Source organism: Phoxinus phoxinus (genome assembly GCF_949152265.1).
Source record: "Phoxinus phoxinus genome assembly, chromosome: 9".
Lineage (NCBI taxonomy): Eukaryota > Metazoa > Chordata > Actinopteri > Cypriniformes > Leuciscidae > Phoxinus > Phoxinus phoxinus.
The window spans coordinates 7,265,141-7,282,907 of NC_136884.1; the positions used below are offsets into that span (position 1 = coordinate 7,265,141).

Below are 17,767 nucleotides of genomic sequence, written 5' to 3' on the forward strand. Positions count from 1 at the left end.
ATATATTTTTTTTTGTCATATTATGTTATATTTTCTATATTTTATTTTATTTCAGCTTTATTTAAATTGCCAAAGTTAACAAAAACAACCCCTTTGGAGCCCTTTGGCTTTCATTAGGATTTCAAATTCCTTTATAATAAAGCTTCATCGTTTAAATTGCTTGGAAAAACAAATTCCATTCTCAATTTAACTGTGTGTGTGTGTGTGTGTGTGTGTGTGTGTGTGTGTGTGTGTGTGTGTGTGTGTGTGTGTGTGTGTGTGTGTGTGTGTGTGTGTGTGTGTGTGTGTGTGTGTGTGTGTGTGTGTTTGTGTGTGTTTGTGTGTGTTTGTGTGTGTGTGTGTGTGTGTGTGTGTGTGTGTGTGTGTGTGTGTGACGCACTTCTGTCAGCAGTGTATTGTGGTGTTTGAAGGTTTTCTCTGTAATTGCTTATAAAAGTCAGTGTCAAGGGTGATAAGCAACTCTCTGTTGCATGGATATTAAAAGGTAAGTGCAAATAATAAATGCCATTTAATTTCATCAATAGTGAGTTTTCTTAAATGTCAAAGGAATGCTGTATTAACACAGCTCTTTGAACTTGATCATGCTTAATTAAACTACTTTAAACCAATTATGGTCATCGCCACTGAAAGACCTCAAAGAAGGAGGATAACAGTGCCTATGTTTTGTGACAATAATGACCGATTTTTCACCCGCTGCCCCTGTGGCATCAAGACCGCCCAGCTTCAGAAAAGGAGGCTTTGTCTCCGGCTCTGAAACAATATTGTCCTTCCTGTTGGCCCGTCGCCCACAGAAACAAGAACGATTGAGTCCTGGTGTTTGGGGTTTGGCTAGGCAAGGTTGTGTCCTCTTTATAATCATATCTGAAGGCAGGCGGACAGTAGGGGGCACAAATATACACATGACATGGACGGGTCAGTCACCAAGTTGAATGTAAACTCAGCATAGCTCACACACTTGGGTTGGGAGTGACCAGGACTTTGGCAGAAGCCCGAGTTACAGAGATCCTGATGTTTTTCCAAGTGTTTCATTAGGGTTTGGGGTTTGAAACAGGGCCCAAGGCTGGTGTGGTGTTGGTTAACTGAACAAGGTTTGGAGATGTGTAATGTAGAGATGTTTGAGGGTTTTAAGCATTGCTTCAGTTCTGGTATGGTGGCATCCTTTCTCACGTGTGTGTTTCTGATTAAATGGTGACACGGGCACTGGAATCAGTGAAGGAATTTACATTCGCAGTGCCAGATCACTCTCTCACTCAGAAATGCGGAGCTGTGTTGATATGAAGCATATAAACACACATCATATAAGCACCACCACAGAAAGACGAACTGAAGAGACTGACAAAATGAACTGAGACTTATCACATGTGGCTGCTTTGAAGAGGAAGCTTTTATCGCTATAGTTGTTTTATCGTGTCGCGTCTGGCACCGCATGTCACTCTAAAATGCAACTTCTGACAGTTTCAGAAGTGAATGAAGATATGTCTCTTTGTTTAAGTTAATAATGTTTCCATTGAGAATGTGTCCATATTGCAAAACACACTACTGTTGAAATTCAGCAAATTCATGTATTAAATTTATCATAGTCTTTTGCACTGTTACAAACAACATCAGATAAATGCTGTACTTTTTATTCATCAAAGAATCATGAAAAAAAAATGAGCATGGTTTCCGCAAATATATTAAGCAGCACAGCTGTGTTTAACATTGATAATAATAATAATAATAATAATAATAAATGTTTTTTGAGCATTGAATCAGCATATTGGAATGATTTCTGAAGTTATTCAGTTATTTTAAATTGTAATATTCACAGTATTACTGTTTTTACTGTATTTTTGATCTAATAAATTCAGCCTTGGTGAGCATAAAAGACCTACCTTGTTTTAACCAAATTCGGAGGCAGATTTGCACACCATTTTTAATGAATGCATTGCGACATTTAAAGTCATTCTAACATGGCAGATGAAGTGAGGAAAGCGTTAATTACTTTTAACTTTAAAAAATAACTTTTTTACCTAATTGTGTGCAGTGAAATTGTATGACTAGCTTGCTGTTAGCTTAGCACCATGCTAATGTCAAATTATATTTAAATAATCTGAGATTTAAGTCTCTTCATGTTTGTTTTGCACTTTCTGCCTATGTAGTGCGTCCAAAATCAATCACTTATGAGGTTATGAGGCTGCTTTGTGTCGACGGTTAGCAGTAAGGCAGGCAGCTCACTACGTTTTGGAGCAGAGCTTCAGTTTATTTATCACAGAAGCAAAACCTGCATGTGAGAAACGTGGTGAGACTCAACGATTCGCTAACGTGGGATCTCTAGACAGATGTCTGGAGGTCTTTGTGGAAATAATTGAAGTAGTTTTGGCCGATCATGTCGATGCATGTGCTATGTGTCTTCCTCACAGAGGAAATCAATGTGCCTGACTCTATCCTCTGCCTTCTGTTTTTCTTTTCTCAGGAGTGACATTACCCATACACCCTTCAGCCTGTGCTTTTTCCACATCTCCACAAGAGGGAACCCCAAACACTGCTGAAGATCAACAGTAAGTCATGCCACATCTGAGAGAAATGGCCAACCAAAAATTGTTTTCTTCAGAGTTGTTGTGATTGTATCTTACAGGAGGCAGCCGATCACACGCTCGGACAACCAGGGCCTGAATGCTACTGTAAATGTATATGTCCTGGTTACCTCTGCAACTCCGCTGACCGCTTTCGTCCACCGCACAGCCTTGGTCAAAACCCACCTGGATGAAACTAGTTATGCTATTGAGGTACGGAAACATTTGCCTTAGAGTGAGAAAGCTGTAAAACAATTACAGTTTAAGTAAAACAATATCTGCATGTCAATACTCAAATGAGCTTAGAAATCATTAATAGGTGCCTTTTGGCTATTTTGATAAGCATTTATATATTTTAAATCAGATCAAATGAGATTTCTCTAGTCTTAATATTGCAGTGTGTATCCCTGTGCTGCAGTTTACTGATGATGAAGGCTTGGCTAAGCATTTATTCCCCATGTGATGTTTATTAGGCCTCCACGCAGCTGTGAAACACTGCTCTCATTGGTGTGTGTGTGTGTGTGTGTGTGTGTGTGTGTGTGTGTGTGTGTGTGTGTGTGTGTGTGTGTGTGTGTGTGTGTGTGTGTGTGTGTGTGTGTGTGATGCCAGATTACTAAAGAGGCTTCAGTCAGAGACTTGTGAACAGCTGGAGGGCACATTGAGATCTAAAATGAGACAGATCATGTTTACTGAGTTTCAATGGTTGATAAAAGAGTCCTGACAAACAAGCAGATCACTATAAAGCCTTCATAAAGGTCTGCTCGTTCCCCTCTGGTGCGTGTGTGTGCGTGTGATAGATCATGATCTTATGCAAAACTGTCTTAGACCGTTTGTGTGCAACAATGTGTCCTTGTGACAAAATCTCCCCTTAGTGTCATCTTCATTCAAACTAATGTTAGGGTTAGAGTTATGTCTATGGTAGCTCCTAATTAAGATAGTTTAGTACACATTTTGTGTGGTCTAGTAATGTTGTTTCACAAGCATAAGCAATTGTTCTTCTACTGCCCTCTAACGTTACTGCTCTGTCATTACTCTTCAGCTGGGTTCTTCAACTTCCTCAGTCTGTGTTACTGCTGTGTACAGTGGAATGGTTTCTCTCATGTGGTGATGCTGTGTTAAAGGGATGGTTCACCCAAAAATTTAAGTTGTCATTATTTACTCACCCTCAAGTTGTTCCAAAACCTGCATGAAGTTCTTTCTTCTGTTGAATATAAAGGAAGATATTTTGATGAATGTTGGTAAACAAACAGTGTCTGGTCCCCATTGACTTCCATGGTATTTTTATTTCTATACTATGGAAGTCAGTGGGGACCAGAATATTTTCATTTAAGGGTGAACTATCCCTTTAACTACATATGCTAAAAACACTATGCAAAGTTATAAAAGACAAGCTGAATAGGAAATGTTTCTGACTTCTAAATAATTATTGTATAGCTATATGTAATTGGTTCACTATATTCAATGGGTGCACATCAAAAACGAATCTGTACTGTAAATATCCTTTATAACTCGATCTCCACTAGGTGGGGACAACTCGTAGTAAAACTTGTTGACCGTTAAAGTCTGTTTTCCACGTGGGAGAGTTTTTGTGGCAGTATGCATGTCACTGTTAAATCAGTGTTGATGAACAGGTTTGGTAGTGTATAAATTTGTTTAGAGAGACTGAACGGATGCTGAATGATGGAGTGATGAGATCCTTCTGTTATTGATGCTGTTCGTCTTTGGGTTTATGTACTGTGTCAGACCCCTGTCTCTCTTTCAGTTACAGGTATTCTTTAGAGAACGACTGGGTCTTTTGCTCTCTCATCAAGCCATTGATCACATGAATCATGTTATCAGCGACATCCTGAAAGCTGCTCTATTATCCACAAAGGAGAGGAGCTCTTCACCAAGGTCATAAACACACATCATCCAGAAAGTGCCCACATACTTTAATCTTTGTTATATAACAACAGATTATAAAAATACTGGTTACACTTTACAATAATAAAATAAAATCATATAATGCATTGGGCAATATATTTGTTATCAGTGTTGAGGAAAGTTACTTTTAAGAGTAATTCATTAAAGGGTAACTGTTGCCAAAATTGCCAAAATATCTACCCGAGTTAAACTTTCGTGTAAAAGCATAATTAGAATGGAAACGCCACTTTTAAGATTGACCGTATTTTCGTTTTGGGTCAAAATGCCTTTTGAATGGGAGTGCATGGGGCACTTCTATGATAGCATCAAAATTGCTGTTTTTAAAACACTGAGAAGGCTCGACACAACATAAAACTGTGCTCGAAGTATCACCAGGGGCTCTACATATGAACTTGAACATTGAATTAATTGTTTATGTACACAAAGTTTACTAAAAATAAAGGTTTTGTACGACTTTATCAGTTAGTGTTTCCGGTGGCTGGAATTTTGTCAGTCAAAAGTAGTCGATCTCCGAATGCAACGTAACAGCGAGGAGAGTAAAGATGGAAAGCTCCTAAAGCTTAGTTCCATATAAATTCACGGATGATTTGTTGTTTTGTCGTTACTGAAAATCAATATTGACCTTGTATTTGAAAAAGGATCCTCATATAATAATGGAATGATTCAGTGATACAGATCGACTATTTTTGACTGACAAAATGCCGGCGGCTGGGAAGAACAACAGCTACAGTGAGTTGTTCAAAACCTTTCTTTTTAGTAAACTTAGTGTACACAAACAATGTAGTCAATGCTCAAGTTCATATGTAGAGCCCTGGTGATCCTTCGAGCACAGTTTTATGTTGTGTCGAGCCTTCTTAGTGTTTTAAAAACAGCTATGTTTATGCTATCATAGAAGTGCCCCATGCACTCCCATTCAAAAGGCATTTTGACCTAAAACAAAAATACGGTCAATCTTAAAAGTGGCGTTTCCATTCTAATTATGCTTTTACACGAAAGTTTAACTCGGGTAGATAAACAAAAAGATCCTAGTTTCAATTTTGGCAACAGTTACCCTTTAAGTAACGAATTGCATTAACTAGTTTATTTTTATGGAAGGTAATGTTGCATTACTTTTGCATTACTTTTTCTCATCTGGGCTGGGGATGCTTGTTTGTTTTTAATAAACTAATAAATAATAATAAAATAATAATAAAAAGCCTCAGGTTGAAGGAAATGTAAATTCACACCTGTACAGTAGAGGGCGCAGCTCAAACAAACCTGGATTGCAGAAGAATAGGACGAATACTAATGTTGACCTTATTTTAAAGTGTTACCAAAATTAGTTTGTCCTGTATTTAACTTAAAAGCCATTTATTTGATAATTCTTTTTTTATTAATAATACTAAAAATACTGGCTGTACTGTATATAAAATTGTATAATATATATGTTGATCAGCTCAATGTATAACATTTTGGTTATTTGTTTTTTTTTCTTAAAGGTGTAAGCTGTGTTTTCAGTTAATGACCTTCTCATTGCACTATAACGCTTCTCTTCGTCCAGTGGTGGTGAAGGTAAGAATTAACACCCATCCATGATCTCCCATGCACACTCTCAATGTGACCACTAGATGGCAGCATATCAACACTTCACTATCACTTTCTGTCTCAGCTTCAGACTGATCTACACTTTGATGGAATGAAGGACCCTCACTTTGACGGACAGATAGCCAAAGAGTATATGCTGGAGGATGTGCTGAAACTGCTTTTCCCAGTATGCAACAGCGAGCCCAGTTCACCTCTTAGCACGCAGGAAGAGACCCGCAAGGTAAAACGGACGTCCAGGTGTCCTTATGTTTTCAAACGCAAGTTAATTAATTAACACAATTCTTTTTTTAATGTGTCCTGACTCACTCCTCTTGGAGTGGATAAAAGCAAATGCAAAAAAAAAATCAGAACATTTATTCTGTGAGAAGAAATAAAGTGTCCAATAACAAGTTTTACCGAGATTAAATTTGTATTCGTCCAGTCATATGATCTTACCATATTTGCCCCGATGAGGCAACTTGGTCCATGTAAAATAAAACCGCCACTGAGTTTGTGTGATTTTAAAAATATGTAAATTTAAAAGGACATTTATGAAACACGAGTAGAACTAATTTTATGAACCCATTCTTGCAATAATCAATGGATTCAATTCAGTCCAAAATAAAAAAAAATTATTCTTGTGTTTCATGAACGAGGTCTATTTAATAAAAAGTGAATTAAAATGTCAAATAAGTAATTTCCCGTGCCTTACAAACAGTCCATTTTTATTTATTTGGTTAAATTTCCTTGTCTTCTTTGTTTCTTTGTAAAATAGTAATTTTTTCCCCATGCACATCAATAGTTTTTATCATTGTGGCCTAATTCTTTAAACTCGTGCTGCAGTACGGTGACTGTGAGGGGCCAAACAGTCTGTGTCTGCCTCCAGATGAGATGCATTTACTGCGGCAGTTTAATCAGCACCTCAAAAGACCAGGACCCTTCCAGCTGGTAAAGACATGTACTTTTAGATATGATCATATTAGCTATAGTATATATGCTTATTAATATGGACTAACAGGCATACATTTTATTGAATTTGACATGCAAGCATGCATCATGTTTGAAGGATCTTTCCATGTAAACTTATCGCATAATAAACCTGTATGTCCCTGTTGTGCATTTTTGTCTGTTAAATAAATCAAGTGTGTGTGTTGGCAGCTGTACCCTATATCTCCTCCTCCTGATGATCTCCGTCATGATCTAATCCAGGGAGAGTCCCTCAGCGCACAGGATTATGGATGGAGACCAGCTCTCATGGCCCTGCTCCAAGAACTCAGCCTTTACTACACGAGAAGACATCAGACTGAAAGGTTACACACACACAAACACATACTTGACGCATCATGACAAATTTGCAGATTCCCCAGGTCATATCATCAAGCCTTATTCTTTCTCCAACGATGAGATGAGTTATGCTGCAGGTGTGCCAAAATTCTACAAAGGTCCGGAGATCATTTCATACAAATTGTTTTGTATTCAATCATTCTTAGTGATGTTCTGGTTTAAGCCCGTGGTGCTTTGGGTCATCTGCAGTCCAGTCAAAACATTTGTTGTTACAGTATTTCTCACACAACCTCCTGTTGTCTTACTTTTATATATTCCTTTTTTTTCCCTTTTAATTTTCTCACTCTTGTACACCATCTGTCACTGTAAAGAAACTTGCCCTATTAAGTGAATTATTCTCTTGTAGTTCATATTATTATTATTATTACTTAATGGCAATAACACATTTGATATGGTTTACAATTTTAAAAAAAAATACTGTCAAATACACTTTAGCATTTTCAGAATAGCATAATTTCACATATTCTTTCATTTAAAAATGGTTAAAAAAGCTCTGTTGTACAAAGTTATAACAGTCTTTGAGCATCTTACTACATTGAGGAATAATTGCAGCAAGGATCGTTATCATGTCAAGTCCTTCAAACTAGTTAAGACACATTTTCAAGCCAACACTGATTGTTTTGATATGTTAAAATGAGGAGGGGAAAGTCATAAAATGCTTGCTTTTGCTATTCCTGAAAAACATTCTGCTAACGTACGTGCCATTCTTCCGATCACCAGCATTAATAAAGCATTTTAGAGCACTTGTTTTCTACTAAACATCGCTGTACTTTCTATAATTCCAACAGCTTGGATGAGCCAAAGAGCCCAGAGGCATCAGATTCACTGTCAAGAAATGGCAAGTACCATGTGGTAACATATTAACCTGACTATAATTATGAATAAACATTTGTTTTTATAAAGCACCTACTGTTTTTACTTAATAAAAATACATGTATCAGTGTAATAACTGCACTGTAAACCCGAAGTTGGCAAAACTGGAAAAGAAGTAGGTAATCAGTTACATTAAAATTTTTAAGTGAATAAATTCAAAGTTTAAAGTAAGATGAACTGGCAGATTTCATTTGTACTCGTACACTTTATTTGCTCTTAACTTGAAATATTTGAGTAAGCTAATTCATACATTTAACTTATAATTATCATGTCTCAACTTAAATATTTTTAGTAGTGGCAATGTGGCTAGCTTTAATTATTATTCAGTAACTTTCTAATTGGTACCACAATGCTTTGATAGTATTAGCATGGCATAGCAATTGCTAGAGTACAGCGGAATAGAATAATTTCCATATTTCTGTTTTCAAACTAAGCTCATGTTCCACTTGTCAATATTTGTTTCCCCCCCAAAAAACAATAAACACTACTAAATCTCCCACTTAACAATAATCTTGCAGTATTATATAACACTTAATTTTAGCATTTACTCACCCTTTCTGTCATGGCAAAGCATGCTGGGAAATCCCAGCCCAGTTTAGTCAAATTTAACTGTCTAAATTAAAAGAAACAATTAATGTGTTAGTTTTGTGGACTCAAAAGAAAAAGAAAGTTAATTGGATTGAACTAATTTGTTTAATTGAAGTTTACCCTACTCAAACCAATGAATTATTTTGACAATTATTTTTTACAGTGCGCTGGTAATCAGTATAAAACCATTAAATGCGCCTTACTTCTATTTTAAGGGAGGTGTGTTGATCCCCACCTGAGGCAGTTGTACACAGACCCTCCGATGGCCCTGATGCCGACATTTAACGCATGGATGAAGGAATATCGAGCCGAGGTTCCATTTGATGTGATCACCATTCATATCCGGCCAGAACCAGTCAGCCCACACTGTCATATTCACCTGGACGAACACCGTGGACCCAGGTAGACCATACACATAAGGCATAACCACAAACTCAATGGCCAGATTGTAGAATTAATTATTGTGGCATTCAAATGTACATTTAAGAGATTAATTTTATGTGCATAAAATCACGGAAACTTTATTGTGTGGACTGAGGAGCCATGCAGTCAGTGTTGTAAAACACAGCAGCTTGAGCTGGGAAACAATGAACAAAGGGTCTGCGGTACGGCAGTGCCGTCGCTGCTTTTTTCTTGGTAATCAGATCTAGCTTCTTATGTGTCAGCTCAAACTCACTTCACCGTTTGATTGATTTATCAGATTAATTTCTGAATTTGCTTTCCCATGCATGGCGAGTCACACACACATTTAAAATCCCTGATTACTGTCTACTGGACTCCATTACAGCCTGTAATCTCTAATACCCCCAGAGGGGGGGAAAGCGCTTTTACACATTTAAAGCTGACCCTTACCCAAGATTATAATAAGCAGCTATTGGACTTTTAATTGGTATTTAATAAAGAAATGTTTAATGATAATAATAAATAACGCAGTCAACAAATAACATGGATATGAATGCTTTTTATAATGTTCAAAAATTTATATTTTAATAATAATAATAATATATATACACAGTAGTCAACATTTGAAGTGGATAAAACCTTTCATCAAAGTTATAAATTAATTTTGAACAATAGGACATTTTTTGTCTTAGGACAAGTTTAAAGAACTACTCATAGAAAGCAAAGGGTTGATGGATCCGTCTGAAAGCAGTCTGGGCTGTCTCTTTTCTCAAGGTTTTGTGAAAGCACAGACGTATTTGTCCACGAGTGAGGGGTCACCTGTTGACTGGGACCCAGTTTTAATCCACAGTAATCCTCCTCCCCTGTCACAGCTAGAATAACCCCAAAATTGAAGGGTGTGTGTGTTTGTGAGTGTGTGTGCGCATAAGTGATCGGGTACACAGAGTTCCTCAGGACTTTCTTCTGTTTCCTTCAGAATGGCAAACTATCCAGTTGGCCTGGGCAACAGCAGAATCAACATTCTGGTGATGGACGAATCAGAGGCCGAGCCTGTCGTCATGACGATATACACTCTGCACATATACCGTGAAAGCAGGCCCAGTCTGCCAATGTTTGATGAGTATGTGATGTGCAGCTTTGTGCAGGTACGCAGGACAAACACACACACACTCTCACCAACTCCTGCCCTAAACTCAGCAGCAGACACTAATACACACATCTGTCTAAGAGGAATTTGTCGGCTTACATTCCTAGAGTCTCAGAAAAAAAGGTACAAAAGCTGTCACTGGGGTGGTACCCTTTCAAAAGGTACACCTTTGTTCCTTATTTACCCCTAAACGGTGCATATTAGTATCTTAAAGGTACATATTCAAATGGTACATACTGCCCCTGTTATGTCCGTTCAGGACGAATGAATCTGTGCTCGTTTGGTAATGTCTCGCTGCATGTTTTAGGATGCAGCTGTTTTGGTCTAAAAGATTCAGTTCCGTTGGTTGAAAAAAAGTAAAGTGAATTGTGTGCACAAACCTCGTATTCAGCGTCCTTTTTATATACAACATTTGGCGACGAGGATGGCTGAATTCTCTCTTCCTCCTCCACCTCCTTTTCTCGCACTTCCCGGTGAGCCTACAATACCGTGGAATCGCTGGCATCAGTCTTTTGAAACGTACCTTCAAGCTACGGGACTAGCCGACGTGAGTGAAGTTCGGAAAACAGCATTGCTGAGGCACTGTTTAGGAGTCGAGGGACAACGTGTACTGGAGACGTTAACTGGCAACGGGACAGATACAGAGACTATGCAGGGACAATTAAACTTTTAAAAGACCAGTTCGCTGCCCCACAGAGTGCTCTATTGAGACGGTTTATGTTTAGACAACGACATCAACTCCCGGGTGAGTCTGTCCATCAGTACGTCTCCAACCTGAAAGGTTTAGCCAGCCATTGTAAATTCGGCGCATTGACGGACGAGATGATACGTGATCAGCTGATTGAGCACACTACACAGTCTAAAATCAGGGAGACGTTGCTACTCGAATCAGATGATTTGACACTAGCTAGGGCTGTTGCCATTGCATTCCAAATTGAAAGTGCAGCTGAGTGTGCAGCTAAATTAACACGGACAGAATCACCATTGAGTCATGCAGTACGCTTAAGTGCACAGTCACATGAGCAGCAACAGCAGCAGCCATCTAGCGCTGGGTTGGATGTACCAGACACAGCCTCAGACTCAGTCATGCATTTCACAAGACAACAAGGGCCACGTCAGCGTCCAAGGCAGCCTTCCTGTGGTAACTGTGGATCAAACACACATGCCACCAGAGCCCAGAACTGTCCAGCTAATAACCAAACATGTCGTAACTGTGGAAGAAAAAATCACTTTGCAAAAATGTGCCGCTCTGCCCCCTCCAGGTCGGATGGACACACTTCCCGTGGTTCACCTACCATAATTCGCCATGTAACATCGGGGCCCATGCAGTTCAAGTCATGTACAGTGAATATAAACACAGTGTGTATTCCCTTGCTGTTAGACACAGGCGCGAGTGTCTCCCTCCTGAATGCCAGTACATACCATAAGTTCTTTAAATCCTGTCCACTGTCCACGCCCACTGCTGTCCTACACGGGTATGGTGACTCAAAAATTGACCTGTTGGGGTCCATCACAGTAACTGTTAGCTATGGCACGAGGGTCTTGCCCTCATATGTCTTCAATGTGGCCCGACGAGGGGCGAATTTAATGGGGCTGGATCTGTTCATGGCATTGGGATTTTCACTCATTGACACAGGGGGGGCTGCCATCATGACTGTCGCTGCCGGACCGCATCAGAAGTGGTCATCACTGTTTGACGGGCTGGGCTGTCTGTCTGCCTTCGCTCATCAACCCCTCATTGACTCCTCAGTGAGTCCAGTCGTCCAGCCACTGCGCCGTATTCCACTGGCCCTGAGGGATGGAGTGTCCGCTGAGCTGCAGCGGCTGCTGGATGCCGGTATCATTGAGCCGGTTGATGCTTCACCATGGATCTCGAATTTGGTTGTGGTCAGAAGGAAAACAGGGGGATTCGACACATCCGCACAGCCCTGTATCACCCACAGGCAAACGGCGGGGTGGAACGCTTCCATCAATCCCTAAAAAATGGCATCAGAGCACATCAGTTCCAGGGCTGTTCCTTTAAACAAGCCATACGTCTAACACTGTTACACTACCGTGCTACCCAGCATTCAACCACAGAGGTGTCCCCAGCCTCACTCATGCTGGGAAGGGAGTTACACCTACCACTGGACAGGCTCCGCCCCACTGTAGTCCAGAACACACACACACCAGTCAAAGCCTCAGTCACCCACCGTCAGAAGCGGATGAAACAGTGGTTTGACAAGAAAAAGAGGGTCAGGAGACCAGATATCACTGTGACAGACTGGGTGAGAGCTCGCCGACCGCACAGGGGGAACAAGATGGCATCATTTTGGTCCACTCCACAGCAAGTGACCCGCAGACTGGGACCAGCCACATACCTCCTAGATGATGGCACCCGGTGGCACGCCAGCTGCCTTCAGAAGGTACCAGCACCCCCTGCAACGTCAACTCAGTACAGCGGGGACATAATGCCACCCAGAGCGGAGCAGGAGAACTCCTTACCTCAATCGGCTGCACAGCCTCAAGATACTCCCTCATTGTCACACCCAGTACTCCCATCACCATCGCCGCTGCCCCTGTCTCCAGCCTCCACACCACTGTTCGCCTCACCTTCAGCTGTGTGGTCTCCACGGCCAGTGCGCGCGAGGGCACGGCCTGATTACCTGAAGGACTTTGTTTCTACCTTTCATATTTGAACCCCCCAGAGAGGGGAAAATGTTATGTCCGTTCAGGACGAATGAATCTGTGCTCGTTTGGTAATGTCTCGCTGCATGTTTTAGGATGCAGCTGTTTTGGTCTAAAAGATTCAGTTCCGTTGGTTGAAAAAAAGTAAAGTGAATTGTGTGCACAAACCTCGTATTCAGCGTCCTTTTTATATACAACAGCCCCAGTGACAGATTTCAAGAAAGAAAGATACAAGACACTTTCTTTCTTGTGGGTGTTCAGGTTTCAGTGCAAGCTGATAGCGCTGATCGTAGACTCAGAGTTAAACTGGATCACAGCAGGTTTCTGTCACACAGTGTTGACTCATGCTTGTGTGTGTGTGTGTGTGTGTGTGTGTGTGTGTGTGTGTGTGTGTGTATATTTATGTCTAAAATAAAATTAACACCTTGATAAATTATTTAATAATGTCCATTTATATGCAACAATCTTTACCTACATGTATTATGATTTTTACCAGACAATTGTAAAATGTAAACTGCCTACACAGCAAAATCTATGAACATTTCGAGTGGGATGCAAATGAATCATTGAATTGAATTAAAGGGGGAGTGGGGGACTAACAATAAAATACTATTTTTGTTACTGAATTAGATATGTTTTAAATTCTATTCCAAAATGCATTTGAAATGTTATCTACTTCTCAAAGGTTTCTTTGTATGGCATGCTTCTCTGGATCAAAGTGATGCAACATAATGGAAAAAAAAGCCAAATGAGTGAATAAGAAGAGGGAGAGTAACAGTGTTTGCGACTCTGTGGATCTCTAGCTCGTTATGAAAGTGTTTTATGGCTGCGTGTGCCTAGTGATAATGAGCTGATGACAGTATAATCCTTAGGGATTCCTGTTTGGTTGGAGTGAGCATCAACCACTTTCGGATTCAGGCATCACAAGTTTGGCGTGAGTTACTGGAGTGCTCTCTGAAAAGATTCAGGACTTCAAAACTTACCAAGTGATGAGCTGTGAGTTTTCTTAATTGGTCAATCTCATTCTCTGGCTGTGTTTTTGTCAAATGAACATGCATAGGAGATTAAGCAAATTCCTCCGTATGTTCTCAATTGTTCAGTTCTATTCTATCGAACTATTGAAAACCAGAGACTTGATGTTAACATTCACAAAGCATCACTTGTGATCGGATCAGCCAAGACAAATATTATTGTCAGGTGTAAACAGAGCTTTTGATTGAATATTTGGGATAGTTGTTACCAATCGGACCAATTGGTACTAAGACTTTGTGTTGGAGGACTTATTTTAGTCTCCGATTTTCAATGTGTATGAGGATTGCAACAGCTCCTTTCTTACATATGACATTCCTTCATTTATCCCTTAATCCCCGGAGGGGAGAATGGGCTGGAAATCGAGCATTTTATCACGTTTCCCCTTCAAAGACAAATCAAAAGGTTGTCTGAGGCTTTATTTACAGCGAGACAAACATATTCATAACTCTTCTCTTTGTGTGTCAGGGACACAATCCTAAAACCATAAGCAGCATCAGAATTTACTGACTAGCGTTCACATGGGTATATTCAGAAAGCAACATTCTGTTGATGGAGTGACCAAAAGATATCCATATGTGTCAAAAGATAATTCGCCACGTGTGTACCTTATTAATACACACAGGACTTCCTGACCTCATCCAGCATATAAATACGAGCTAGCTTGATGAATTGTCCACTGTTTTACATCCAGCTGGAAAAGTTTCGTTTGCAACACATCTCCTTTATTCTTCACTTATTTAAGGGTGACATGAAGCATTACCCAACGTCCTTGATGATGATGTCAATTTTGTCAGTTTTAGGGAATTTATGTAGTATAGTTTTCATCAAAATGAACAAAAGTTGTGTGGTTTGTAAAATATTTCAGACATTAGTTTCTTCAGCACAAATTAAAAACACAGTTCGCCCAAAACTAAAAATCTTTTTTTACTCTCCTTGTCATTCCAAAATGATGACTTTCTTTCTTCTGTTGAACAGAAAGGAGGAACATATTTTAATTTCAACTGTTTTTGTCTCTGCCTCTCTCATCATTAGTCTAAACCGATATAAAGTAGATGATGACAGTTTCTTTCTTTTTTTTCATTGAGCCATCATTTTAACTGACTGGTTGGGTCTGAAGCTAATTTTTAAATGAAAGTGGGTGCTGTTTTCAGACTTTCACTCTGTGTTGACATATGGCTTGTGATTGAATGGATTTTGACTAGGAAGCATTTTTTTTTTTCTGACCAGAAGCCACAATGTGGTTTTATAGTTCTGGAGCTGTTCCCCTGCATATGATGGGTGTTTTTCAAGCTTCGAGGTGACATTCAGAGACAACGGAGAAGATTGGCTTGTTGGCGTCCGTTCTGTTGATTTACATAGATATTTTTATTTATGAACTTTTCAAATGTTGGCACAATTTAAAGTCAACTCTTTCGTTTTCCATTTTTTGTATTTGTATCTCACGCCAAGAAGACACATAGGGTGGTCTTGAGGGAAAACAATGCAAGAGACTTTAATTCTTTCCAACTGCGTATGCACATCTTTTTACACCATAAACCTTCTAAGGAGCGGTTCACACAAGCTTTATGGAGAGCAGTGGAACAGAACGCATGGGTCTCGTTTTAACTTGACACTCCCTCATATAAACACGCCGCGAGATGTGACACAATTGCGAAGACATTCGTATTCAGATACTCAGAGCGTCTCTTTGTCCTGCTTTAGGTGGATTACTGTGGAAAGCATTAGTGCAGAAGGGACAGGGGAGGCAAGGTGGCAGCTCAGAGGAATTCTTTTGAAGCTACAGCATGTCGACATCCACGTCCACCATCTGCCCTCCCTCTCCTCTTCTCAACGCTCTCTCTGTTTGTCATTACAACCCTCATCATCCATCAAAGTTCTGCGGTGGCAAAAAAAAAATCACCCCTTTTTGACTCTGATGCTAAAGCAATTAGTTTAGCAAAGATTGGACTAGTTAAAGGAACATTTCACTCAAAAAAGGGAAATCATTTACTAATCCTCTTGTTTTTCAAACCCAAGCCCAAAGTCTTTTGTTGTTGTCATTCATATAATGAAAGTCAATGGGGTCCAATGTTTTTTGACTTCAAGATATCATCTTTAGTGTTCTGAAGAAGATAGAAAGAGTCGTACAGGTTTGGAGCAATAAGGGTGAGTAAATGATGCCACAATTTTTATTTTTGGCTGATCTATCCCATTAAATGATTGACCCTATATTCCAAATTCTTCAGAATACTTGAAAAATCCATTACAATTGGACGACCTTTTTGATACATTTATGGTGTTTTTGAAACCGTATTTGAATCTTAAAACCTTCTGAAGATCTTTTCTCTGAAACATGAACCTTGGCTTTTGAGATATGGTGGATTGTTACTTCATTCTCTCCATTCTGAGGCAGTTAAAGTCTCTCGTTCCTTCGTCTGGTGTTGTCGTTAGTCAACTGAACCCTGCTTCGTGAAGCCCACTCCAGCTGAGAAGTGTACCACAGTGTGTTTGGCACACTGGTGTGTGTATGGAGTCTTCTGGGTTTATGGAGTCTGTAATTATGAGAAGGGACGTATTCTGTGTCACCCTGGCACTGTAAACATACAGATGAGGTCTTTTTAAAATGGTGTGACCTTTTCAATGCTGTATGGCTTATAAAACCAATGAAGTGCTAAAGAATGTAATGGTCTGTTAGGAGTGAGATTCTTTCTGTACGGAAACTGGCATGTGTTGGACAATCTGATGAATGTGTGTTTTTTTAACCATGATTTGTCTGACTTCAACTTAAGGATGAAGAGAAAACCAGTAAAAATTTGTTTATAGATTCAGTTTTCCATAGGGATGCTGAGCTAGTATATTAAATTACGAAAAGATCAAATAAGTAAACTTTTTAGCACATTAATCTGATTTACGTGTTAGTGATTTAGGTTTATGTGTGTATATACACGACAGTTCAATGGTTTTATTAACATCTTACTGGCCCAAAAATGTTAACAACAGTGTAAATTGTATAATTATTATATAAATTATACAAATATATTTTTTTGCATAATTTAAATTATATAAAAAATTCAAAAAGAAATGCAAGTATTTTTATTTTAATAAGTGTACTTGTCTGCATGTTATCTGTCATATTCTCTAAATCTTGACTTGGAGCTTTTGGGGGGGGAAGACTTTTGAATTTTCAGTGTGTGAATGTTGCTTCAGTCCATTTAACTAACTCCCAAAAACCACCTGGACTCTTTTCCTCTACCAAGTGCTCTCTCATCTGTTCTCTTTTCATGTTTTTCTCTCATTTCTTCCCCCTTCACCTCAATGGGTCAGCGAGAGTACCATGATGGTCATAGCTGGATGTCTGTAAAATGGGCGGGGGGTTTGAGGACCACCGGCACCCCCTACCAAACACAAGCTCCATTCACCCTGCTGGGCTTTGAAGTCCTCTCGAGTGTCTCTGGCCACTGTATTGTCAGGCTAATGCAGAATGTTGCCCGATTGTTGGGGCAATTTGATTTTTAATTAGTTGAAGATGACACAGGCAGGATGGCAGGTATGCAAACAGTTATTACTCCCACCCACAATTGGTTGCATCCATGTATCGACTCCCATACACGCATCTTCCTCCTCAGGCTTCCTTTATTTCTACACCTGCTTTCATCTTGTGGTGAAAACAAACACACCAAAGTCAATTATGAAG

General features: G+C 39.5%; 1 protein-coding gene across 4 annotated transcripts in view; it reads left to right on the forward strand.

The window, feature by feature from the left end:
* Nucleotides 1–17,767, forward strand: part of cped1 (cadherin-like and PC-esterase domain containing 1) — a 53,488-nt gene that overhangs the window by 19,221 nt on the left and 16,500 nt on the right. Inside the window, exons 5-14 of one of the 4 annotated variants that reach the window (XM_079623276.1) lie at nt 2,456–2,540; nt 2,618–2,768; nt 4,324–4,448; nt 5,957–6,029; nt 6,127–6,282; nt 6,885–6,989; nt 7,200–7,351; nt 8,174–8,223; nt 9,062–9,248; nt 10,225–10,393. In XM_079623276.1, the coding sequence (XP_079479402.1) occupies nt 2,456–2,540; nt 2,618–2,768; nt 4,324–4,448; nt 5,957–6,029; nt 6,127–6,282; nt 6,885–6,989; nt 7,200–7,351; nt 8,174–8,223; nt 9,062–9,248; nt 10,225–10,393 (1,253 nt within the window). Of the gene's footprint in view, nt 1–2,455; nt 2,541–2,617; nt 2,769–4,317; nt 4,449–5,956; nt 6,030–6,126; nt 6,283–6,884; nt 6,990–7,199; nt 7,352–8,173; nt 8,228–9,061; nt 9,249–10,224; nt 10,394–17,767 lie in introns of all 4 variants that reach the window. The other 3 variants (XM_079623273.1, XM_079623274.1, XM_079623275.1) reach the window with 3 other exon arrangements.